Source organism: Patella vulgata, chromosome 2, assembly GCF_932274485.2.
Source record: "Patella vulgata chromosome 2, xgPatVulg1.2, whole genome shotgun sequence".
Lineage (NCBI taxonomy): Eukaryota > Metazoa > Mollusca > Gastropoda > Patellidae > Patella > Patella vulgata.
In genome coordinates, this window is record NC_065880.2 from 93,839,940 (window position 1) to 93,867,620 (window position 27,681).

Genomic DNA, 27,681 nt, shown 5'->3' on the forward strand with positions numbered 1-27,681 from the left:
TGTACTTATAAAATGTAGCACGTGGTGCCATCTATAATCTAGTGGTATATATTAAACACGTCATATCTGATAGAAAAATATGACGTGTTTAATATATACCACTAGATTATAGATGGCACCACGTGCTACATTTTATGCTATTTATTTTTATTAAAGTAACGATGAGTCATTGACATTTTTCGTGTGAATATCAAATTTCTCACCTCTTAATCCACATGGGTGTGTGGGTTTGTGTGTGTGTGTGTGTGTGTGTGTGTGTTGGGGTGGGGGGGTAGTGGTTTAACGCGTGTGTGTGAAACTATAGGACCACGGATTTTCGTCCCATCCGAACGACTAGACGATGTCCATAACAAGGGGAATCCACGACGGAAAATCCCGTGGTACTGTATCGAGCAATAACAGGATCGAACTCGTGACCTCTTAGTTACAGTGTCAGCACCTAGGTCACTGCGCCACCGTGGCCCCCCTTACACGACAGACATCACATCGTGTCATACTAGAAGTTAAAACGGGATTATATAAAATGGTTGAGCCAAGAATTGGGTCTATAAACAAGTAAAGTAGTAGATCAGGATATAGATTATATTACACCTGATCTAAAACCGCTTTACATTCTCCACATGATATATCTATAAATATAGTTATACATTATCCCCTATATACACATATCTCATTACATCCAAACCCCTTTCTATTATAGACACCTGTCACGTGACAGTCTTTAACCATGGGTGTCGTCTGTTACATCCCCTCCCGGAGGCGCATGCGCATTGTTTTACAAGTTATTGAAGGATTGCGTACTCTTCGGGTTTACATCCCAAGGAGATATGTTGGGATGCGGGTGATATTTTACAACATGAGGGATTTATTGCAGACCTTATTAATAAGTTTCATCTTATTGGCAACAGTAAGTTCCTTTCATCTTGTTAATCCCTTTGTAATTGTTTATCCATATTATTACTTCTCTCACCTTATTTATTCTTAATTAATGATTAATCTGTTACATGGTTTCCAATTTGTTAACTATATATTGCACCACATTTGTGTTAAATATGATTATTTGCTTGATAACGATATCTGTATGTGTATCGAAACGTAGCATGTTAATAAATTCAGAAGTAGTATATCCATATAAGTGTGTTTAATTAGTAAGTTCCTTGTTTTTAATCAAATATAAACATTATATAAAACTAATATAATATTATATACTAAAATTATCTTATCACGTATGTATTGTTCCTTTTAAGTTCTTTTTTAAATAAGTTTTATCCTATTGCAAAAAGTAAATGAGATTTTTTTTAGTATCATTTTAAAAATTCAATAAAACGTTTGAATACGTATAGTAGCAAACTGTATAGGGACGCCGATTTAGTACAAAGTTTCGCTTCACTGCACTAAAGTTATAGTATAATTTCACGTGAAGGTTGTATTAAGTTGGGGTAAACTCAAGTTCAGTTTATAATCTTTTCTATTGTCAACGCGCGGTCCCCGACATCTTAGATTGAATGATATTCGACCGTTTTACTATGAAAATACATGTGGGACTAGATATCAATCTGTCCACATACCAAAAATGTTTGGTAAAGTTTGACACTTTTTATTAGAAATAAAAGTTGAATGAAAGATTGATTAATATATAAAGTGAAAGGGTTAGGGTTAGGGTTAGATTTATTAATATATAAAGTGAGTACAGATGAAAACAAACGATAGTGAAATACAGTAGCAACATACCCAGAAATGACAAACGTCCTACTGTTATAATGAAGGGTACATGTCGTGCAATGCGCTATAAAGACAAGTTTGTCAGGGCAGCCCCGAATTATAAATGCCAGGGGTCCCTTTTTTACCTGTACGCGAGCGTGTACACGGGAATTCAACAACTAGAAAAGTTTTGACATTGAAATTGAAAATTCAAATGACAAAATCTATGTAAAAATCCCACATATTTTGTAAGTATTAAAGTTATGAGTATGGCTTTACTGTACTGTTATAATATTGTAGATGTTGGGAAAATCGTCCAACTTATCACTGTAATAGTGGTGTCTTAACTATCAATATATTTTGTAGCTTTCAAAGGGTTGAACAAACGCTCTCGCTCAAAAATAAACGTACTCTAAACTTGGATTTCAGAAAGCAAACCTTCAGAGCAAACAACCTCAATCCAGTTAAAAACCCTCTATTAATGGTCACTCTAATTCTAACTAGAATTTACTCTGGCTTTATTTTTATTTCATGCAATTTGCACTTTTACTAAATAGACTTGACAATATGCCTTGAATTATGTACAAACCATGTAGATGAATCTAAAAACGAGACCAGGGAATGATTCAATGAACAAGGAAATAATTAAATCTCCATGTGGTAAAACCCGGAGCCATAAATTTATTGTCGCCATTTTATTATTCAAATCTTTAAGTTTAATACATAAACAATAGTACAAAACAAATATAAAATAATGAGCCTGAATGAAATTGAGCGGAATAATGGTCTAGTGTGTAAAATATGGGAGGGGGGGGGGGCAGTGTAAGACTCGGTAATTACATAACACCACGTCCATTTTGTTAGACAGTCATAATTAAGATAATAGTTGGTCAGATTTTCTATGTGGACTTTACATAACCAAACCAAAATTTGGAACGAAAAATATATTACTGAGAAACGAAATATATGGCAGCCCAAACAGCTCTTTTATTCGGAGTTCTAAATTCATATAATTCTTAATTCATATTTCTTCATTTGTTGTCGTATTTCGACATTTTCACACTAAAATTAACATTTGTATCTTCAAATCAATATTTGTTTTACAAATCAGACATTTGTCATATCAGATTTGTAAATACCTGTGTTTAATTTAATAGTATTTCAATTTTCTTTTTAAAAATCACCCCCCCCCCCCCCCAAGAAAAAAATTTAAAAAAATACAAGTACATTTTATTAGCAACTTAAAACCAAATTTAAATCTCAAACAACAAATTTCAAACAACAAATATCTAAATACAAATCTTGCAAAACTATTGTCAAAAACAACAATTCTCTAAATTCATCTAACAACGATCCAATTAAAACATTTGATATGACAAATGTCTGATTTGTAAAAACAAATATTGATTTAAGTATACAAATATTAATTTTAGTATACAAATATTAATTTTAGTGTACAAATATTAATTTTAACGCGACAACAAATGTCGAAAAAGGACTAGAAATAAGAATTAATGACTATAAATTAAGAACTAAAGCTTTAATTTTGATCTTACATAGACATATAAAATTGTTGTTAATTATATTAGTCAAAGCAGTCACAAGCATATCAATTACACACTAAATAGGGCAACATCGGGTTAAGCACGCACTCACATACAATACTACTGTAAAATAAAATGGAATGGGGTTTAACGTCCTTCTGTTCTGCTACTGGGCTAATGGAGAAGGGCCTACGCCATACAAAGTGCGATTAGGCTTGACAAATGAAGATAGGCAAACGCCATACAGTAGGCTATGAGGAATATTTTGCCCGGGCAGCGGCACTATGGCCTAGTCTTGTTTAGAATTGCAACAAACAAAAAAAAACCCCAAAAAACCGTACCAACCTAGTATAGTTTATTGGTATTTGTAAATAGGATACAATGTCACCTTGAAACCAGGAAGAGAACTAGATCGTAAAATATGAATAATATTGTATGATAAATAGTTCAGTGAGAGCTGAACTTTCATTACACCATGGTAGGATTTATACTTGTAGTGACACTTCATTGTGCTGACAACAAAACAATTTAAAGAATTCCTTTCATAAAATATCTTCACAAGAAGCTGTATTCTAAATAGTTAACGGGGAGATTTCAATCGTCTTATACCTCGGCTAAACCGCTTTAATCAACGGATCAGGACATACGAGACTAAATTGAATAGGAGATCAATTCCTTACCCTACTGTGTACATATAGCCGCGCACGCAAAGACACCGCCTCCCCCGGCGCCAAAACAAACCTCCCAACCCTACGCAAAAGAATTATTTACAAAGATAACACAGTCCGGTCATAGATCTGCACCCTTTTTGTTTTTTGTCATTAAACCCTTCACCTTTCGAGTTCAGCGGAGGAGGTCGGGGGGTCGTTAAGTAGTCTCCGCTTTACATTAAAAGGTATGTCGTTGAGTAAAGTGGCGTTATAAGCTTGTACTGAACAAGGAGTAGGGTCGCCTGCCAAACCTCGTGTGTTTTCTCAGGGTCCTCTGGTTTCCTTCCCCACCTACGTGCAAGGGAATTCTTAAAATAAATTATCTATATGTTTAACTTGGTGATAAAACAAACTCCTTGTTATTATCAATAGATTAAACACCGGTGAACAGTATACATCAAGTTGAATATAACCAATACCAATTTCTACACTGTTTTAATAAAGTAAAATTAATAATTACTTCTTGTAATAGACTAATTGTTATAATCGCTACAAGGTTATAATCGCTACAAGGTTATATTGTAGTAGGGTAATATTGTAATTGCGACACGGTTAAAATTTCGACTAAGTAGAGTAAATTTTATAATCCCTACAGGGTTCTTATTGCTACAATGTTTTTATTAGACAAAATTTCCAATCGCTATAATCGCTACAATTTCTACAGAATTCATAATATTTATAAACGTCTTGAAAAGCACATGGGTTTAATCCAGGTACTCCGTACGCTAAGGACAATGCAATAAGACAACTTGTCTGTGATATCAGTATCGGTGGAAGCAGGCCTTAAACACTAATAGAAGAATAAGATATACGCTGACCTACTAACCAGGAGGTGGCAAGTTCGTTCCCAGTGTTGGCCGAGTAAGTACCCCTATGTCATCCGGCCTGTTTCCCCCTATCAGTGGTGTAGGAACAATATCTAATCGGGGGGACCACGTGGCTAAGTGGGTAAGGCGCCGAGAAAGTTCATCCAGATTTTCCGGCGTGGTTCCCCCTTGTCAGTGATGCAGGATGGAGGGCCTGACAAGGACAGCTGTCTAGTCTTTCGCATGAGACGAAAAACCGAGGTCCCGTGTATACATTGGAATGCACGTAAAAGATCCCTTGGCAGTTGGAATTCGATATAAGAGTAGGCGATAGTGCCGCTGCCCGGGCAAAATTTCCCTCATAGCACACTGTATGGCGTATGCCCGTCTTCATTAGCCCAGGTTAGGAGCAGAACAGTAGGACGTTAAACCCCATTTCATTTCATTTTTTCATATCTAATCGTTCTGATCAACCGAAAACCCGCGACCTCTTGTACACGTTGGTGTGCACGTAAAAGAACCCTTAACAGTTCAAATTCGACGAAGAATAGGCAGAACCGCCACTGGTCAGGCAAATTTACCCTGTGTTGCATGTGTTTGTCTTTATTAGCCCGGTTGGTGCAGAAAAGTAGGATGTTAATGTGCTCTTTTTCTTCAGCTTTTATTTATGTGGTGCGTTGTGCACTGGACCATGGATATTATTCATTTCATCTGTTCAAGTTATGGGAGGACATTTTTATCCCGAGAAGTCTATTCATAACAAGTCATGCGTAAACGTCATATATAAAACTTACACGATATAAGATTACAGGGTTTATGGTGAAATATCTGGAGTGGAAATTTTTCTCTGCTTGGTTATCTTCAAGTTTGCACTTCTAGCGCCTAAATAAAAATATGAGATAGATATAGAATGGAGTTTAACGTCCAATCGACACAAACACACACACTAGGTTATTTTTGGACTAAGATATAAAACAATTTTATTTCGAAACTTCTCTTTCGCGAGAATCTGAAGAAAATGCACGACGTTGGGCAGGGGACGATGATACTCCTTTAGGTCAAAACAACGCCTCGTGACTCAGAGACCCAATCCATCTGAGTATCTTCACCTAAACCAACACGTGTTACAGGTATCGTGTACGTATGAGCAGTGTATACATACAAGTTTCTAGAACACTCGATAACAATTCTCATTTAAAGATACATTATGTAAGATTTAGATAAAGAGCTGACCATCCTTGCTGTAATAGTGAAAAAAAAGATAATGTAAAATGAAAATATTGTAAATTTCATTCAAATTACTTCATTCTGAGCCAAGTTATCACTCTTTGTAGTTTTGACAAGATGCGTGCATTGTGGTAACCAGGGCACTGGTATATTCGAGATTTAGCCTCGCTTTTCCATTTTTAAATTAAATTTTTAAATGGCAAACTGTTCTAATCTAGATACAATCTCAAGTATCCGATGCCATCGAGAGTTGATTATGGTTTTGTTTTGTTAATAAATGTCTAATTAATAGTTTATATAACATTACAGACATAAAGAAAGACCTACAAATAGGCAGATTTAACTCTTGTACAATGTATGTTTAACTTTATTACTATTATGACACAACGATCATGGGGAATGTGTTCTTTTTGATTTTAGCCTCGTCTTTAGACATGAAGTAGTTAAAAAAAAACTAAGGACGAAACTGTCTTTACCTAGGTATGAATTCAACATCTCCTACTGGAAGTTGAATGGCCGAATAGTTAATTCGTGCTCGTTTGATCAGAAGGTCTGTCATTGAGTCAAGCGGCGTGGTTCGCATACCCGCTTGTACGTGACAAGGTGTAGGGTCGCCTGTCCAGCTTCGTTGGTTTTCTCCGGGTTCTTCGGTTTACTTCCATCGCTAAAGACCCCTATGCGCTTTCGAATTATTGAAATTAAATTAACTATATGTTGGTCTCAAAATGTCCTAGTGGTTACCCCCCCTCCCTCTCTCTCTCTCCCTCTCCCTCACACACACACACACCAATACACCTGAAGGTTGCCCGTATTACATACAAGATAGTACATAAGGGTTAGGGTTAGGAGCTGTGATACAACGACCACGGGGAATGTCTTCTGTATGTTTTAGCGTTGTTGTTAGACTTGCGTTTATTAGCCCTGAAATAGCAAAACATAATAAGGACAAAACTTGTAATGGCTACACAGTATGTAAACTGATATTAGCCTAAGCGATGACAATGTAATAGAAAATGGGTGTGACTGAATATTGAATAGTTTATGTTTAAAACGACAAAGGACGGCGCTAATCTTTAAAATGATCATCCACCAAAAGAAATAGTACTTTATAACGTCATTGTGAAACAAAGAAAATAAAATAAAATGAAATGGGGTTTAACGTCCTACGGTGTTGTTCCTATACTGGGCTAATGAAGACCTAATACTACATATCGAGATAACACAATGCGTCATAACAAATTTGAAAACAATCCGTAAAAGACTGTAAACTCTATCGCGCTCATAAGTCAATTGTTGAGAGACCGACGGACAGACAGTCTGACAGAGTGACGACATAATACACCATCCCATTATCTACCGAACATCTGTTACACTTTTCTATGTCAGGCCATATTTAATAATCGGAGCCACGGTGGCTAAGTGGGTAAGACGTTGGCTCGATGGCCTGGATGTCACGTGTTCGATCCCTGCATTGGCCAAAGAATGTTCATCTGAATTTTCCGACGTAGTTTCCCCTTGTCAGAGGTGCAGGACGGAGGGCCAGACAAGGACAGCTGTCTAGTCTTTCGGATGGGACGAAAAACCGAGGTAACGTGTATACATTGACATGCAGGTAAAAGATCCCTTGACAGTTGGAAGTCGATATAAGATTAGGCCATAGTGCCGCTGTCCGCGCAAAATTTACCTCATAGCACACTGTATGGCGTATGCCGTCTTCATTAGCCCAGTCAGGAGCAAAACAGTAGAACGTTAAACCCCATTTCATTTCATTTTATTTGATAATCATCCGGGCATTTATTGTACTAGTAAATGTCCACTGCTGAAAGAAATTGCACCCATTGCGTTATGAAAAATAATTTTAAAAAGTGAGTGAATACCGATGATGTTGTCAAGTAAGGGAATGTAGATTTATTATAGTAAATGCCCCACTGTTAAAAGAAATTAACCCACTGTAAAAGCAACAACAGCAGTGGGTGAATACCAGGGTAGGGAATGTATACGTCAGATTTTATTCAAAGACATGCTGAAATACATCGTGCCCGGGGTAAACAACGATCACCACAACCCCCACCCCCACCCCACACACACACTCTCACCCCAGCTCCCACCTGAGCTCCACCCTTCCCCCCCCCCCGGGTTGACCCCCCCCCCCAGTTTCCGTCTTATTCCTACCTCTACACCCCAGTGCTTCAGAATCCATTAAACAATCCCCGATGGACATGTCGTTATTTGGACTATGAAATAAAAATAATTATAGCTTGTATAACCCGTATAAATACATCATAAGGAGAAACGTTACGAAAAAATGACTGCTACATGTCTTTTAACGATTTCATTTTTCCTTCATTCACCATTGCTTTTATTCCCGTCTACTGAATGACGGGTTCACGGTGATTAAATTTATATTCTCGATCATAATGTCTTTGTCCATGCTCTATTGAAATCTTGGTGGAATGTTTAAAGTGCATTTATCAGGTTTTAAATTTGGTCTGTGTTAGGCCAGTGGTGGAGTAGAACTGATGTTTGGGTAAAGGGGTGGCGGTAGAACGGCCGACGATAGAAAAGGTGGCGGTAGAACTGGGGTGGAGGTAGATCTGGGGCTGGGGTAGAAGGGGTGAGGGTAAATGGGGAATTGGTCACGCGGTAATCATTTAAATTCTGTGCTTTGAATCTGTTTTGTGTTGGGGGAGGAGACCGGGTCTAAGGTGGGGCGAGGAGGAATTATGCTGGTGCAGAACAGTAGGACTTTAAACCCAATTTCATTTCATCTATGTGTAACTGAATTCTTTATTAATGACCATATTATCAAGGATGCCTTTAAAGTAAATATAAATATAGCCCTCGCTGTATCTAGATGCACTGATCAAAATCTACTCAGAATATTGTCGCTATCTAGACTGAGTTGCGCGATACGTCAATTTAACTAAAGTTTATTTTAAATAATGTAATAGAACTTGCTAAACACATTCCGAATTTAATTTTAACTTAGAGCTCTTTGCTACGGCAGATTTTTACGAAAGACTTAGAGCATCCGGAAGTGACGCAAATAGAGGAAAGTGATTATTGTTACTGACTGAAGTAGAGAGCGGTAGAAAATTTGAGGGTTGGATGCCCGAATGGTTAGCGCGTGCTCGTTGTATCATAAGGTCTGCCATTTTGTCAACTGGCATGGCTTCGATTCCCCGGTTGTACGTGACAAGGAGTATTGTCGCCTGTCCAACCTCGTGGGTTTTCTCTGGATCCCCAGTGTTCCTCCTAGTGCTAAATACCCATATTCGCAAGCGAATTATTGAAATAAAATTGTTACTCCCGAAATGAGCTAATTTGTGTCGAGTGGACGTTAAACCTGTAGCAGCCGAACGATAATGACCAGCATGATATCCTAAAACACTAGGCCATTCCAATCCTCCAACTGTCCGTGTAAGGTGTTGACACATTATAAATACTAATTAGGTACATATAGACAGGTGTGGTGACGTCATTAAATTAGATAAATTTCGATATCAAGTAAATCTTAAAACCATTCATTCATAAATGTGTGTTATTATTTTTTAATTTCGTCTCTTATTTTCAAAGTTTTGGGTGTATTCCATTGACGTAAATTACCAATTACTTTAACCTATCGCTTCGGGTTAAATCCAGTGTGGCTTGTGAACCGAGACTTGTATATTAATAACAACCACGCTATTAAAAAAATACCTCCACGATTTTCTTTCTTTTCTTGGATAATTATAATCCCAAAGCTAACGCAGAGAATACAAACGTTGTTCATTATTATTCTCTAGCTATATCATTCTAGGTGGAGTTAAAGGTACTATTTCAGTAACGTACCTCTACCAGTACCTGTGATCGTAGAGACTTGAAATTTTCAGGGGGCGTTCATGGGGACTAGCCATGACCTCACACCAAATTTCAGCCGAATCGGTCAATCACTTTTTATTTTACCGTAGTTTAGCTTCTATAAGAGATAAGTTTATCCGATTTTGACGCCATTTTGTTTGTTGACTATTTAGGCTCGAATGACGTCATATGTGGTTTGTGGGTTAAGATAAGGGTTAGGGTAAGGGCTAGGACCTGTAGATTTCATCATAGTCTCAAGATGTAGACAGGGCTAGCCCTAACCCGAACCCTGTCTTGTTATTCGAGTCTAAATAGCCAACAAACAAAATGGCGTCAAAATCAGATAAACTTTCTCGTAATATAAGCTAAACTACGGTAAAATAAAAAGTTATTGGCAGATTCGGCTGAAATTTGGTGTGAGGTCATGGCTAGGCCCCATAAATACTGGTAGAGGTACGTTACTGAAATAGTACCGGAGTTAAAATTATAGAAAAAAACCCACTGCCTTTGTGAACTCCTCAATTCAGTTAACTTCTATTAATGTATTCAAAAAGATGAAAACTGCACTTATATTCTAGAAGGTTAAAGTTGCGCGTTTATCACTGACGAACGTTATAGCAAGAACGATCAGTTCTTTATCTAAATCTTATATAATGCATCTTTAATGTGCGACCTAGTTTATACTTAGTTTTTTTAGACCACGTGATAATTGTATAATTCTACTCAAATTACAGAAGGTGTAGATGAAATTTGAACCGGAGATCATATTGCAAATTAATTACCCATGACAAGTTGTTTTTGAAAGAAATCCCCTAAAATCATCTTGTAGATATTAATAAATATCCAGAAATTACAACAACAACAACAACAACAAAAACAAAAAATAAAACAAAAAAAAAAAACAAAAAAAAACACAAAAGAAAAACAACGAGAGGAAGAAATGGACAAAAACTAGGTAACTTCGGCGCTAATACATGGTTTAATTTTATTCCCAGTCCAAAACGTAACCAGACCTTTAGATCACCTGTTTAAAGGAGCAAAATATCTATTTTTTTGGCATATAGAAATGAACATAAATGGATTGCATCGCATATTATAATGTGTATTATAACTCATTTTACCTTAATTTCTAATCAGTTATATCCGGCGAAAAACGCGAAGAGTCCAAATTGAATTGCCGTCTTTGGCGTCTCGTTATTCCAGTCTACACCGGTATTATTCTCCCGTGGGATATGTTTAGCCTTGTTCATCGAGTCGTTCCATTACAAATGGCACTCGAAAGCATTCTGGCACACAATTCCTGTGCCAATTTTAAAATTTTCATTTTGTCTTAAGTATTGGATATCATATAATCCCATCTTTTTACGCTAAGATAACAAAATAAATGTTGATTTAAATTGACCAATAAGTCGTGTTTCCAATATCGAAGACTGTGAATGCTACTGAGTTAGAGACTGGCCTCCTTTAATATAGATTACCTGTAAGGGGCCGCCATGGATAGAAACGTTTATATAGCATCATTATAACTCAACGTGAAACTTAATTAAAGATGACACACGACTAACAAAATGAAATATATTAGGTCTGGACAATTGAATCTATAGCCTATTCATTCAGTATTGCGTCCTCTATAAAGCTATGAATAATAATATACATATACATTAAGTCTGGATAATTGGATAGTCTCTTTATTCAGCATTACTATGAATTATAAACTTAGAAATAAATTGGATATCAGACCTATTACTTATTCTATATTTGTTATAAATCAGAAATTTGTAATTACCCAGGATAGACATGAAGGGGTTTAAACATAATAAAAAGCTTTGTATCAAAGATATTGATGCTAATAACGCCTATGAAACCACTTGAAGATCAAATAGAACCCTCTAGCGGTTTATGGCCTGCCTCCCTATACCCTATAAATATTTGTAGTTTTATGAGCTGTATATTGAATACTTGGTCAATATCGTCACAGTAAAATAGGTCAGTAATGTCGTGAAGAAGATTTAATTGTTTATATACTTAGACGACTATCCATCGGTAGTGACAGAGCATATCAAACTATGTACACTATACAAAACTTTATTTATCTATTTCACGCCCGTCAGTTCACGCCCTTTTATTTACCTATAGATACACAGCTATTTAAGGGGGTTTCGCCCATTTAAAGAGCAGCGTTCAGTTTCACTTATTTATGTATATCACGTCAATAAGTTCACGCCCTATTGTATCCATATACATGTAGATATGCGGCAACGTAAACTGGGGTCAATCCATTTAAAGACCCGCGTTCAGTCCCACTTATATATTTCACGAGTAAAAATTTGCGCCCTTTTATATGGATACGCAGCTGATTAAAGGAGGTTTCACCCATTTAAATGTCTGCAATAAGTCTCACTTATTTATATATGTCACGTCCGTCAATTTACGTAAATGTCCCTGTTCAGTTTCAATTGTCACCACATCCCTTATTTATTGATTTTCAGCAATATATACATGCTTAAAATATATAATTTACCAGGGCCACGTCTGAATAATAATTATCATATGTACATGCTTGAAATATATGTCACCAGTGACACATCTTAATAATAATTATCATCTAAAATGCATTGTTACCCACGTCATGTGTTACTCACTTCATTTGTTACTTACTTCATTTGTTATTCACGGCATTTGTTTCTCACCTCATTTGGTACTCACGGCATTTGTTACCCAAGGTGTAGTCGGGGCAGAGAAGAAGGATGTTAAACCCATTTCATTTCGTTACCCATGTCATTTGATATACACGTCATTTGTTACTCACTGTATTTGTTACTCACGGCATTTTTTACCCACCGTGTTTGTAACTCACATCATTTGTTACCATTTGTTGTCCACGCCATTTGCTACTCACCCTATTTGAGGAATTGGGACGATAATGAGAAATGTTATATGTTAAAGGAATTAAAATAATAGTATAGTTTCGTATTGCTGGTGGCGTTGAAAGGGAAATGGAATGAAATGTAATGGGATTTAGAGTACTACTGAGGTGGGGCAGTTTCGTTTGTGTGGGGATGATTATCGTAGAAGGGGTGTAGTTTCGTTTGGATGGAGAATACAAGAAAGATTAAGTGTACTAATATCTATATATCTTATTCATATATTTAAATAGATGTTTATATAAGATGAAACAGGATATTAAAATAATATTGCACAATTTATTTGTAATATCATTACATACATAGACGTTGATCAGATGGTCGATCAAAATATATCTTATTCATATATTTAAATAGATGTTTATATAAGATGAAACAGGATATTAAAATAATATTGCACAATTTATTTGTAATATCATTACATACATAGACGTTGATCAGATGGTCGATCAAAGTTAGTCATATTTAACACATGATGCAGCAAACTAGTATTATCTTTATAACTATTTGACGCCGTCTTTTATATTAGGGGCGCAGTGACACTATGGGTGGGCACGGGGGTAAAAACAACAGCAAAAGATCCCCTCATAGCACACTATATGGCGTATAACCGTCTTCATTAGCCCAGCCCGAGCAACAGTTAGCCGTTCAACCCCATTTCATTACATTTCATCGTTCACCAAGCCAGCCCAATGATGTTGTAAAATATATTTAGGACTGCCTACGGGAACAAAGTATTATATCATTCCCTCCATGTGGTAGACAACTCACTTGTAATTTGATACACAATAACAACATAAATAGATTTTAACTGATGATATGACGTCAATATTAGCATAATTTTATATTAAACTAGGAAATAAAATAAAATTAAATAAAGGGGATTTAACATCCTACTGTTCTACTCTGGCTGGACAAATGAAGACAGGCATATGCTATACAGTGGGCTATGAGGGATAGTTTGCCCGGAAAGGGGTGCTTTTTGTCCCATCCGAACGACTAGACACCTGTTCTTGTCATCCCCTCCGTCATGCACCACTGACAAAGGGAAACCACGTCGGACAATCCCGATGAACTTTCTCGTGCAACACCAGAAGCGAACACGTGACCTGGTCAGCGTGCCACCGTCTTACTCACTGAGTCACCGAGGCTCCTGTTAACTAAGAACCAACTAATAGTTATTACAAATATTCGCATTTCATTGGTAACAAATAGACAATGTATAAAAAACATTTCATTGGCAACATATAGACAATGATAACAAATAGAGAATGTACAATAAACATAAAATGGTGTGTAACGTCTTACCTTAACACCAACCCCAATCCTACCTCTACCTTCATCCGGGCTTCGTGGAGAGAGACATATACCATATAGTTTGGTATGGAGGATATGTAATACAGGTTAATTGCGAGATGATTTCTGCTGGTTAGGAGCCACCATCTGAAAGTTTAGTACCATAATATGTATGTCTGTCTTCTGTTGGGGCTGGATTGTCCCCACTATCCTGTTTGGGCTGGCTTGTCTCCACTATCCTGTTGGGGCTTTATTGTCCCCACTATCCTGTTGGGGCTGGCTTGTCTCCACTATCCTGTTTGGGCTTTCTTGTCCCCACTATCCTGTTTGGGCCTGCATGTCCCCACTATCCTGAAGCGAAATAGTTCTTCCTGAAATAAAAATATTCCTATTGTCAGATTTAAAGTTCTTGGAGGATCAAGTGTACCGTGGTACGAGGTGCTGACCTTTCCTTATAAACAATTTATTTATTTGTTTTTCATCTATTTCAGGTAAGATGTCTAACACCAAAAATAAAGTTTTCATGTCCAACAGGTATGTTGTTTTATATATATTTGTGATTTTATATATTTCTAGTAATACATGGGTGAACTGGGGACAGGAGGCCCGTGAGCTTAAGTCTGACCCCGTGATGGCCCTTCACTCTAAAGGTGGGAGGGGGGCTGAAAAGGTACTTTAAACGTTTTTTTCTGAAGAGAGGGACCAACAAATGGTTCAATTTCATTTCAATAATTCGCTTGCACGTAGGGTCTTTAGCAGTGGGAGGAAACTTTGGTTCCCGGAGTAAAACCACGAGGTTGGACAGGCGACCCTCCTTATCACGCACAAACAGGGAATCGAAACCACGCCACTTGACGCAATAGCAGATCTTATGATGCAACGCGCATGGCTTATCCATTCGGCTACCCATCCTTCCTATCCTGCAATTATGTATTTCCTGATGTTTTTAGCTTATGCCCAAATTAAGCGTGTGGCAATCTTACCAATTCATCATAAAGGGACCCAAATTAAACAAAAGGCACCCAACACTTGGTTAAAACAATACGTTCTTTAAGACCCCCCTCCCCCCCGAGTCTACATACTCACAGGAACCTCCGCTCCCCATTCCCGATTAAAGATCATTCCCACGAACGTATGTATAGGGTGGATATTTTCAATACAAGTATGCTAAATTTGATATATATGGAAAGTAGAAATACCCAATCATGCTAGAAAAATACTTGATTCCCTGAAAACACCCATGTGGCCCGCAAATGACGACAATGTCACGGTATCACTAACTGATAACAGGTCAGCTCATTGTCTATTCGATTGATTCTGAGAGGGCTTTGTTTGGCTAGCGGTTGTGAAAATATTGAGAGACTTCAGCGTGCAACAGACTTAATTACACGACGGAAATATTGGCAGAGGATAATACAAAAAAAGATACTTAGGCTTTGATATTCATGGCAAATGGACAGGGACTAGCACTAAATACAAATTGAAAATGTACGCCCACCCCTCTCCTCAATCAAGTCACGTGACAAACAAGGCTCTGTAGAATTAATTTCTTGAGATTAAAATGTTTTGAGGTGGATTTGAAGCAAAGTTTTCATAGATAAATTATTTCGAATATTGCTTTAGTCCAAATATATCACCAAATCACACAGTTAGTACGCAGGAAGGAATATTTGGTTAGTGTTATTTCATATGCGGTAAACCCTATTTCTCCCTTTCTGTCATTGTAATAGTTAAAATTTTATTCGCCTGGGGGGTGAATATGACACTAGTCGATAAAATATCAAAATGCCGACATGAGACGTCACGGAAATATTCAACATTACCACATATCATAATACAAAATAACGCATATCATACTGTAAATTGTCTAGTCATTGCTCGATTAGATAACTTTAATTCACTTTTAGTTCTCTGTACCCTTAAAGCTTTTAGATAAATAACAAACAGTATAGAATACTGCATCTAGACTTGTTACTTTAACTAAGAAATGTGACCACATAACTCCTGTTTTAAATAATTTACAATGGTTACCTGTTAAATATCGAACTGATTTTAAGATTTTATTACTTACTTACATGTTTAAATAATTTAGCTCCTGTTTACCTGTCAGATCTTTTATAACTTTATACACCTGACCGAACATTACGTACATCAGATAAACTACTTTTAAAGCCCAAAACTGTTCAACTAGTCTCTTATGGCCAGCGCTCTTTTAATTATCAAGCACCTGTTTTATGGAATAATCCACCATTTAGTTTAAGATGTTGAACATCTCAAAATTCTTTTAAAAAAACAACCTAAAACACATTTATTTAATCAGGGTTTTAACTGACTTTGTATACAAAAGTTAACATGACCATAATTACATGTAACGCGTGTATTAATACATATTAACGCATATCATAATACCAATTAACGAACGTCATTGTACAAAATAAAGCATATCATGACACAAAACAACCCATATCATAGTATAAATTAAAGTACATTATAATATATATTAACTAATATTAATACAAATTAACGCATATAATATAAATTAACGCATATAATATAAATTCATATATATAATATAAATTAACGCACATCATAATATATATTAACTAATATTAATACAAATTAACGCATATAATATAATTTAACGCACACCGTAAAGCAAATTAAAGCACAGCATCATATGTATCAACTAATATTACTACAAATTAACGCACACCATAAAACAAATTAATTCACAGCATAATATATATTAAGTAATATTAATACAATACAAATTAAAGCACACTATAAAACAAATTAACGCAAATCATAAAACAAATTAACGCACATCATGAAACAAATTAAAGCACATCATAATTCAACTTAAGTCATATCATTATACACATTAACGCAATAGTAAAACAAATTAACGCATATTATGATACAAAATAACGCATATTATAATACAAATTAACGCATATTATGATACAAATTAACGCATATTATAATACAAATTAACGCATATAATACAGCATAACACAAATTAACGCACAACGTCAACATAACACAAATTAATAGATACAAATGAAATCATATAATACAATTTAACGCATGTTAAAATACAAATTAACACATGTCATAATACAGTTTTATCACAGTGTTCACTTTAATAGATAGCAGTCTCCACTGAAGTATTAAACGGTGTATGGCTACCTAGTGCAACCGCCTTTTAACTGTAATGCTAATTTCAAGCGTTATTTGAGATTGTGACCAAGCCCAAATATAAGATTTTTTAAACCCAAATAAACATCGTGCATCTTATAACGCCCTGAAGATGACACACAATGTCATTTATCACATGGATTTAACTAATGGACGTCTGTTTGTCCACTGATCCGTGATATTCACAAACCATAACAGATAAAATTAATATAAACTTGCTTCAAAAGAACAACCAAATAGGACATGAAATGAAAACATAACAAGAAAGAGGAGGAGGGGGGAAGGGTGGGTGGTGGTGGAGGAGGAGGAGAAGGGGGGGGGGGCTATAAATAACCCACACTACATCGCCCGTACATTGGTGTAATAAGTGGTTTTATCGCCTTTTATACACGACAAAAGTATTTTTTCCAATAAAAAGTTTTCAATTTAATTTACAAATATTGGACGAAAAACCGAGGCCCGGGGTACACGCCAGCCAACGTGCACCTCTCCATTAGCCTCGTTGGTGCCAAAATCTAGGATATTAACTCCCATTTCGAGTCCGACTTGAAATATTTATTGTGACGTCGAGACTTGACTCGAACTCGTCCGTCGTGTCGACTCCCGACCATGAAAGGGCTAAGGACTCGAATTGCGGCGATGGGGCATAAACTTACCCCATTCTTCATCAGGCCCGTAGCCAAGGGGGGCCTGGGGGCGCGAAGTCCCCCCCCCCCCTGGAAATAATCTTGCCCCCCCCCCCCCTGACAAAAAGTTGTCGGCCATATTTATAAATTACCTATGTATGATTTGAATATATTTCTTGAAAAACACTCAGAATAGTTCGTTCTTAGAACATATAATTGTCGATTTCTATACTTAGAAACTCGTTTACAGCTACTCAATTTTCAAATTTTCCGGGGGCAGACCCCGTACCCCCGGCAAGAGAGACCCCCCCCCCCGGACCCCCTACCGCCGGGGCTGCCCCCCCCCCCCCCCCCCTGCGCCAGAAAGCTGGCTACGGGCCTGTTCTCCATAATTGCTGACTCGTTTGATGAACTGGTGACTTGAACGATACCCGGACTTTATGAAGACTTGGGACTCGACTCGGGTTCGAGGTGCGGCGACTTGGGACTCGACTCGGGACCGAAGTGCGGCTACTTGGGACTCGACTCGGACTCGAGGCGCGACGACCTGTTCCAACCTCTGTATTTCACATAATCTCACTTGAATGTTTTCAGCATCAGTAACCTTTTCTCCCAATTACCTCGACACAAAGAATTATCTTGAGCATGTTTTCAAGCAGACACGGGTTAACGGTTAAAGGAATTAATAGGCATGACGCTTTATAGCCTACTATTAGAAAAACACCAAGTGAACTTAAGATCCACATAATAATTGGGAATGAACTGATTATGAGTATCCCTTTGGTGTTATGCTAGTAACGAGATCTGGGCCCTGTTCCTAGAAAGTTCTTAAAGTAAGCACAAAGTCATGCTTCACTTTTTCTTACGTAAGAAACTTATAAAAATACCGTCCCTAGAAAATTCTCAAGACCATTCTTACGTAAGCACAAGTATAAGTCTAAGCACATTGTGACTGGTAAAGTTTACCATAATCTGAGGCTACGATGCTCTTTAACGTCACAAAAACAACTTTGGTATGCGAATTACGTCATAAATTTCTCGTCTGCTTCATTGATGTCATATATATATATGGTTGATTTAGATGCATTTGACATGTCCCCTATACACATATAAAATTTACCACAAGATAAAAAAAACGCAGACACATACAAGCTAGCTGAATAATTGTGAGAGCGCCTGATCTTAAGTAGCCCGTGTGTTTGTAGCCTATTGTTTACTAATTGGCAAATAAATAAAATGGTTTCAGGGTAGAAGCGAAATTTTCTATAGTATTCTTAATTTCTTCTGGAAAAGGAGTTTCTCTGTCTTGTAATTGTCTCTTTGGTATCAAAAGGTGTCGAATAACTCTACGGTCAGCCATCTGTTTGAAGTGGAAACAGACTTTAGGGTTGGTAAGCAAGCCGTATACCTTGCTTGGGACTTGTGCTTAGATTGACTATGTTTAAGCACGAAGTTGTGCTTAAGTTTTTTCTTGGAACGCATAATAACGTTCTTGTGCTTACAATGAAGTCTACTTAAAATCTAAGCACAAGAACGTTCTTAAGAATTTTCTGGTAACACAAAATAAGGTAAGTTTACTTAAATGTAAAGTCTACTTAAATCTAAGCACAAGAACATGCTTAAGAATTTTCTGGGAACACAAAATAAGGTAAGTTTACTTAAATGTAAAGTCTACTTAAATCTAAGCACAAGAACATGCTTAAGAATTTTCTGGGAACACAAAATAAGGTAAGTTTACTTAAATGTTTAAGAATTTTCTAGGAATGGGGCCTTGGACATTAAAAGACGATTGACTTCAAACAGGTAAATTTAGAACATGTATGGTAATTTTAATTTATTTTTAATTTGAAGGCTAATAAGATCCTTAAAACATTTTAATTAATTTTCAAACAGGAGGTTAAAGATACTTTCCTACAAAAGTGGTGATTTACAATAAACGTATCGCAATTTGGGTATGATATTGAAAGTAGAAATTGGATTGAGTGAAAAATCACGCATGGCGCGCATACATGACAAAAATGTAATGGTTTCCCTAACCGGCAACACCATGATAAAGTATGTCTGCTCGAGTGACGTCAAAGGATGCACGCGAAGGTTGTCTGGTCTCTCAACGTTAGTGAACGCTTGATGTATATGGTGATATACTTGATGGTGAACTTAAACGTAAAACAGACTATGTCTGACAAAAAACACGGAAAAAGACGGGAACAGTGGATTATCCGAGAATTTGATTAAGCCATTAAAGACAACATCGTATATGCAATGAATTCTCCCCCGACTTCGTGCCCGCTGCTAGGTACCGCGTCAGCCAAGTCGTGTGAAACAAGAATGACTTCTTTTAATAGTGGTATTCCCTCGCGAATACAATGTATTGAGAAGGATTTGAAGTAAAATATTGACAGATTAATTAGTTTGAATATGCTTTTAGTCAAAATATATCACCAAATCACCCAGTTTGTAATGGGAAGGTATCTTTAATAGGATAAACAAATTCATAAAGCAGACAAAAAACTTTAATAACAAAATATTTAAGTACGTACGAGTGGTGGTTTGACAAATTCAATAATTGCGCAACCTGGAATATTAACCAGTAAAAGACCTAGTTGTGATTGCAAGGATTTGTTTACTTCTACATCTAGACCTTTATTCTTGTAGAGTATAAGATAGTGCTTACATAGACCTTTGTTGATCGGACCTTTGGGTTAGGGCTAGGGTTAGGGGTATTATTTACGTAAAACAATTCATAACCAGTATATGTATATACCAGTTTGGTTTAGAGGACCTCTATCTATTCTGCCGTTAAACTTTTAAATATCGCGATGTTATAATCTACTTAAAATCGGAGCCATAAAATGATACAGGGAATTGGTTATGCACTTGACATGTTACTATATTTTAAAAAAAATAGTAAATATAACATTCAAAGGGAGAAAAGAAACCTACAATAGACAAACGTAGCTCTTACATAATGCATCTTTAACAGTCTGTATTGTTGTTAATACTACTCTAGAGCTGTTTTAATTATTATTACAGGATGGACCATAGATGGTGCCAGATGTTATATGATTCTAGAACATAAAGTGGAATGGATGGAAGCCGAGGACACGTGCAACAGGTACTAGAGCATTTTGGAAAGGGTGGGGATGGAAGGAGATGGGGGGGGGGATGAAAGGGAATGGGTGGGGATGGAAGGGACAGGGTTGGGGATGGAAGGGACAGGGGTGTCATCAGTTTGTATAATAACATACCGATCATTGATAGGAAATGGGGTAAAAATTAAATACTACATTATTAACAGAGGTAATATGATTGTATTTTCTAGCTTTAATAATAAGTGTTGCAGCAGTATTATTACTTTTTGAAGCTTGCCTAAAACTTTTAGAGGCAAATCAGCTATCAAATATCATCAGGTGAATTTACTAGACAACATGGCGGATTCGATTGATATTAGTAATATTTTGAGACCATCTCTTAATGTTGTAGTATATAATGTAAACATTATAAGGCCAAGGACTGATCCTTGTGGAACACCAAACATTTTCAAACGTTGAGTTACCATTTCAGTATACTACAAGACATTATTGTGTACTAGTCGAGCAACTTTCTAAAAACTATTAAACATGGTATTCCACAACGTATCTAGGAAATGTTGGGGTGTTTCATTATCTGCGTTTTATTTTCTAGCATTGGAGGACATTTAGCGCATGTCCAAGACAGTGCTGAAAACGAAAAATTTTCGGAATGGGCAGCCGCCAAGTCATTAAAACATTTCTGGATTAGAAATCTCAGATCTAGTAAGTACTGTGGTTTTATATATGTTGTATTATATTTAGCTGGAACACAGATCGCATTGAACAATGCAAGAACATAGCATATCTTCAGTGTATTCCGAATGTTGACAAATTGGTTTCTTTAACTGATAGTCCTGTTATGGAGTCAAGGTTCATAATATCGTGGTGCTTGCACTCTCCATATATAGATCACTCTACTGCCCGTATTTATAATTATATTTATTTATAGATCACTATACTGCCGGTATTTGTAATTATAGATATGCTACATTGTCACGTCTCTTTGTATATATAAGTATAGATAATGCTACATTGCTCTGTACGTATAGTAATGTATAATCATTGTTCTGTATGTATAATTATAGATAATAATACATTGTCCTGTATGTATAGTAATAGATAATGCTACACTGTTCTGTATGTATAATTATAGATATTGATACAGTGCTCTGTATGTATAATTATAGATAATGATACATTTGAAGAAGAGAAATGTGGTGGGATATGGGATTTTAACCAACCACCCCCTGACGTCATGTTCGGGCATTGTGTAGCTGCCAATGAAAGAATGAGATGGGAAGTTAAAAACTGTCGAGAGAGTTTACCGTTTATCTGTCAGGCCCCAGCATGTATTACAGATGGTTTCAGATGTTCTAATGGTCAGTGTATCAGTAACAAATGGGTTTGTGATGGAGAAAATGACTGTGAAGACTCTACTGATGAAAACAACTGTGGTATTTATTTATTTTATTTTGTACTGGTTGTTCGGGTTGAAGTGTAGGTATGGTCTACCAGTCGGTGCTGTTATATTAAACAATTAAACTAATAAACTCAAATTTCTATGGCTCTGTACTAATTGAGCTAATAGAGACGGACATACATCATGTAGTGTATGCATACTCCAAATGTCAATGGTTCTTTTACGTGCACACCGTCATGTACACGGGACCTCTGGTCTTTGCACCATCTGAGCAACTAGACAATTTTACTTGATAAACGTGCGTCAGCTACGGGAAATCATAAGGAACAACTTGTCTCTGTCATCAATGGGATCGTACCGGGGACCTCATTGTCACAGTATTACACGGTTGCGCGTTTTGAAGGATTGCTAGATAATTACCGTCCTTAGCAATAATAAATGCAGGGAGACCGCACTGCACACAAACAAACCCGATCACATAAACCTGCTATAAATTCTAACTCTATGTTTTCAATAATGTTAGAAATTAAAAACTCGAATCAAAATTCAATATTGGTCCATTTCAATCAATATTGATGTTGTTAGCTAGCCATAAGGGTAGGCGATAGTGCCGCTACCCGGGTAAATTTCCCTCATAGCACACTGTATGGCGTATGCCCGTCTTCATTAGCCCAGTATATGAGCTAACAAAAATGAAATGAAATAGGGTTTAACGTCCTACTGTTCGTAGGACGTTAAACCCTATTTCATTTCATTTTTGTTAGCTAGCCGTAAAAAAGGTGCGAACCTAATATCCATTATGTAAGACAAAACTAACATTTTATATTTAGTACACGAGTCGTGTAATCTATTGTAATGAACAAAGAAAAACATACCTTACATGACAAATAGTAATGGCCCATTCACAAACGACAAAATAATATTTTGTGTTGAGTGGACGGTAAACCCCCTTTCATGAACCCTATATAAATAATATCAGATACTTTAATTCTTCCTGGTTTTATTTCATATATCAAAGACAGCTTCAGAAACAATTCCTCTTTTACCTTATTTTAGATACCAGATGTAAATATCTAAAGACTGGTATGTCCGGGACTATAGAAACAACAACTGGGTATGAAAATAATGCCAATTGTTTATGGACTATATCTGGACCGATTGGATATCAACTGAAACTTACGGTAAATATAATGTACTATTTTATCATAGTTCTTAGTAAAGATATCAAATCTTTTCGCAAAATCAATCATTTTGATGGTCTGAAGAAAGGGCAGCCTTGTACCACGCATGCTAAAGACTTACCACATTTATACCTGTTTCTGTGTTAAGCTTTTACGTGCGGGATGCGATCACACAGCCGTAATAACGCTAAGAGTTTAGCCATGCTTGCATTTCAAAACATGGAAACAAATTCCCTCTTAAGATTTACTGGACATTATCATGGTCATCAGAAAAATTGTATCCAGTATCCAGGTTAACTGAGGGAGAAGGCAATCTCCTTAAAGCTAATCTCACTGTCGGCAAACAAATATACCCTGTCGACAACCAATTTGTCCGATAGTTTGCGATCTTTATGCATTTGTTCGACGGTAAGAACATGATTTTGCTATCTGCACGACTATATCAATACATGTCTATATGTGCAGCTCAATTCAGTCAAATATCTTGGAATTAGCGAGATCAGGGTTCTAGGTTAAGGTTATCCCACAAAACAGCCACGAGATGAGGAATGCAGCATGTCGCGCAGTCTGTGAATGGGCGAGATCAGGGTTAGCAGTTGCGGTCATCCTGCAGAACAGCCATGAGGAATGTGACATGTACCTACAGTCAGACGACGCGATTTGGTAATTAAAAGAGGCACCCAGAAAAATATTAGGCAATGCCAATCATGGTTTAAAACAGTTATAGACAATTAAATATTATATAAATTAAATTACTTTTATAAACAGTTTGAAAGCGTTGATACAGAAGATAAACGAGATGTGGTGGAGGTGTGGACAGGAGCTAGCAGTTTAAAAAACAGTACAATGATAGCTACATTATCTGGTTCCCATAGCAACAAGATCTTCTACACAGCTAACCATTTAGCTATAATCAAACTTACTACAGATTCAGATGTTAAAAAAACAGGGTTTAAACTTCAGTGGACGTCAGGTATAGTTATTTTACTTTGTTTGCGAGGGGTCAGCGAATTGGTAATTCAACAAAATGGACTGGGAAACATAACCTTCATTCTGTTTGATTGCCGACATATTGAGTTGATTAGTAAATATAGCATGTCTCTTTCGGCTATTATTCTAGATATGTTTTTCTCGGTTAACGCGTTGATTCATGTCGACAGTCCAACCCCAACGTGCATTGCGTCACCGGAAACAAATATACATATACATACATGTAATATAACTTCGGTTTTTGTTTTGGCTCTCCGTGTATATACGTTCCATGGTTTTGGTAAATAAATGGGTGATGTTGAACATTTTTATTTTAACTATTTCATATAATACAGTGGTACCTGAATTAAATACAGATATTGTAACGAAAACAGCAAGTGCCACATGGCAAGCACTTATGTCGCCATTTTACCCTATGTCACCCAGATGGTTCCGAAGAGACTGGTTAATAGAGGCTGATACAGGGGAGGCGATTTCTATTGCAGTAAGTGAACTTTATATGTTCTACGATCTTGTAAGGTAAATTGTTTAGGGTTTAGGCGCAGCACGTTATCGGTGTAAACACATATTTAGGGGCAAGTCATCTTTATTCATATTGTAATGGGAAGTAACTCTAGTAAAGGGGACACAGGCAACTATTACATAATGTTAGGATTAGAAAGACGGGTCAACGTCAACTCGACACCAACCCGATCATTTTGGGACTAACACTTCGTACATTTTATTTCTTGGAGAGGGTGAGGGGGTTTAACTGTGGGAGGACCCAGAGAAAACCCACGAGGTTATGCAGGCGACCCACATAACGCAATAATAGACCTTATGATCCGCAGTGCACTCGTTAAGACCACTGGACCAATCTTGTAGACATAAATGAAATTATTAAATGTCTAAGGAAACAAAGATGAAACGTAAATTAAATGTTCGAGTTGACATTGTTTTTGTTCTTAGTTAAAGATGCACTATGTAAGAGCTAAATCGGTCTATTGCAGGTCTTTCGTTTGGTCTCAAATGTTATATAAATTATTAATTAGACATTTATTCACATGCCACGCCCATAATCTACTCTCTAGGCATCAGATGAATTTGATTTTTAACGTATTTAAATATGATTGAAGTTAATAATTTAATTACAAAATGGATAATCGAGACTTTGTTTATTATCGTAACCATGGTAACAATGATAATCAAGACTACACTGGAGTAAGTTGACTGAAATTTTCAACATATTCCCTTTTCATTATTTATTGTTTGAATATAGCGAGAACTGTCTACCCTTTATCTAAATCTTACATAAAGCACCTTTAAATGGAACCTTCTGATGGAAAACGAAAACACCGATAACATTTAAACTTGCATCACTATTGGGGTTTCGAATCCCCGGTTGTACGTGACAAGGAGTAGGGTCGCCTGTCCAACGTGGTGGGTTTTCTCCGGGTCCCCCAGTTTCCTCCCACTGCTAAATATCCCTACGCGCATGCGAATTATTGAAATAAAATTGAACCATGTGTTAGTCCCGAAATGACCTAGTTTGTGTCGAGCGGACGTTAAACCCCATCTCTCTCTCTCTGCATCCCTATTACAAAATATTTACATTAGAACAGTTTTTGGTTTCTTGTAGAAAGTTTGTACTTAGATTGTAAACTGGAGCCACGGTGGCTCAGTGAATACGTTATATCGTTATGCGCTAACTTGGAGGTCCCATATTTGATCCCTGTGGTTCCCCCTTGTCAGTGGTTTAAGGACAGAGGGCTGGCAAGGGACAATGTATAATCGTTCGGATGGGACAAAAAGCCGATGTCCCGTGTGCATAAAGGAACCCTTGTCAGCTGGAATTCGTTATAGGAGTAGCCAGCACAATTACTCTCATAACATACTGCATGACATATGCCATTCTTCATTAGTTCATTCGGTGCAGAAAAGTGGGACGTTAAACCCTAATTTTATTTCATTTCATTTTTTGTCATATTGTGGTCCAGAATTCTTATGTATTTGTTTTCAGGTGAGAAACTATAAACTGATGGGCATGTGGCGGTTGACATTATACGATGGTAAAACTGTAGAGAAGAAAATGCTTGAAATTTCTGGTGCCGACCATGATGATATCCTGAAACCACCAATTTATATCAGCCATTCAAATTATGTGAGAGTTGTCATGTGGGCTGATGACGCCAGAGGAGAAGGTTTCAATGTCGAATTTAAGAAGGGTGAGAAAAGTTTATTTTATGAGGAAGAAAGGGCGGGTGGCTAGTCGACACCAGTGTTTTACAAACCTGGATACCATGTATAGATACTGTACCGTCGAGTTTGGAAAGCCTATATTTGATATGGAAAGTCTATATTTGATTTGGTAAGCCTATATTTGGTTTGGAAAGCCTTATTTGGTTTGGAAAGCCCATATTTGGTTTGGAATGTCTATATTTGGTTTGGAAAGGCTATACTTGATATGAACTGTCTATATTTGGTTAGGAAAGTCTATGCTTGGTTTGGATAGTCCATGTTTGGTTTGGAAAGAGTATATTTGGTTTGAAAAGCCTATAATTAATTGCAGTTTAGCCTGAACTATTTGGCCTTTTTACAAGAATCCAAGCTGTAACAAGTCCTAGATATGAAAGATAAACAACAATTTTTATATATTTCAGGTTGTAGTTTTAACATCCAAGATGTCGACGGTTATATAACATCTCCTGGATTTATTAATAACATGTATCCACCGTCCATTAACTGTGATTGGACAATTGTTCCCAATATAACACCCAAGCAACCAATCACAGTAGAGTTTGAACAATTTTCGTTGGCGGATACTACAGATGCACTTATGGTAAATTGTATTAGATTGTATTGAAATTGATAGATTGTATAATATTGGATCGGGCTGGGGTGGTTTAGTCTCTTATCGTCACTGTATTTGAATCTATACAATTTTAATTGGGAAGGGCCCGGGAGGTGAAATTGGTGTCTTCACAGGACATTAAACCTATTTTATATCTCATTAATATTATGTCCTGACTGAAAAGTGATCCAATTCAAGTTTAGTTTATGTCGAGTCGGTAAATGTTGATATGTGCGCTATGATTCTTTGTTTAGATATTTCATAATATGAACCGTTCTATATTTTGTCTTGTATGTTATATTTCAGATATTGGATGA

At 36.7% G+C, this 27,681-nt stretch overlaps 1 protein-coding gene across 1 annotated transcript; it reads left to right on the forward strand.

Moving 5' to 3' along the window:
- Positions 1-806: 806 nt before the first annotated feature.
- Positions 807-27,376, forward strand: LOC130010651 (cubilin-like). Its single transcript, XM_056098421.1, has 10 exons — positions 807-907; positions 14,540-14,582; positions 20,906-20,987; positions 21,557-21,666; positions 22,131-22,397; positions 23,420-23,544; positions 24,313-24,517; positions 24,870-25,018; positions 26,534-26,738; positions 27,174-27,376. The coding sequence occupies exons 1-10, from the start codon at positions 836-838 to the stop codon at positions 27,374-27,376; spliced, it is 1,461 nt and encodes a 486-aa protein (XP_055954396.1). The 5' UTR covers positions 807-835.
- The last annotated feature ends 305 nt before the right edge of the window (positions 27,377-27,681 follow it).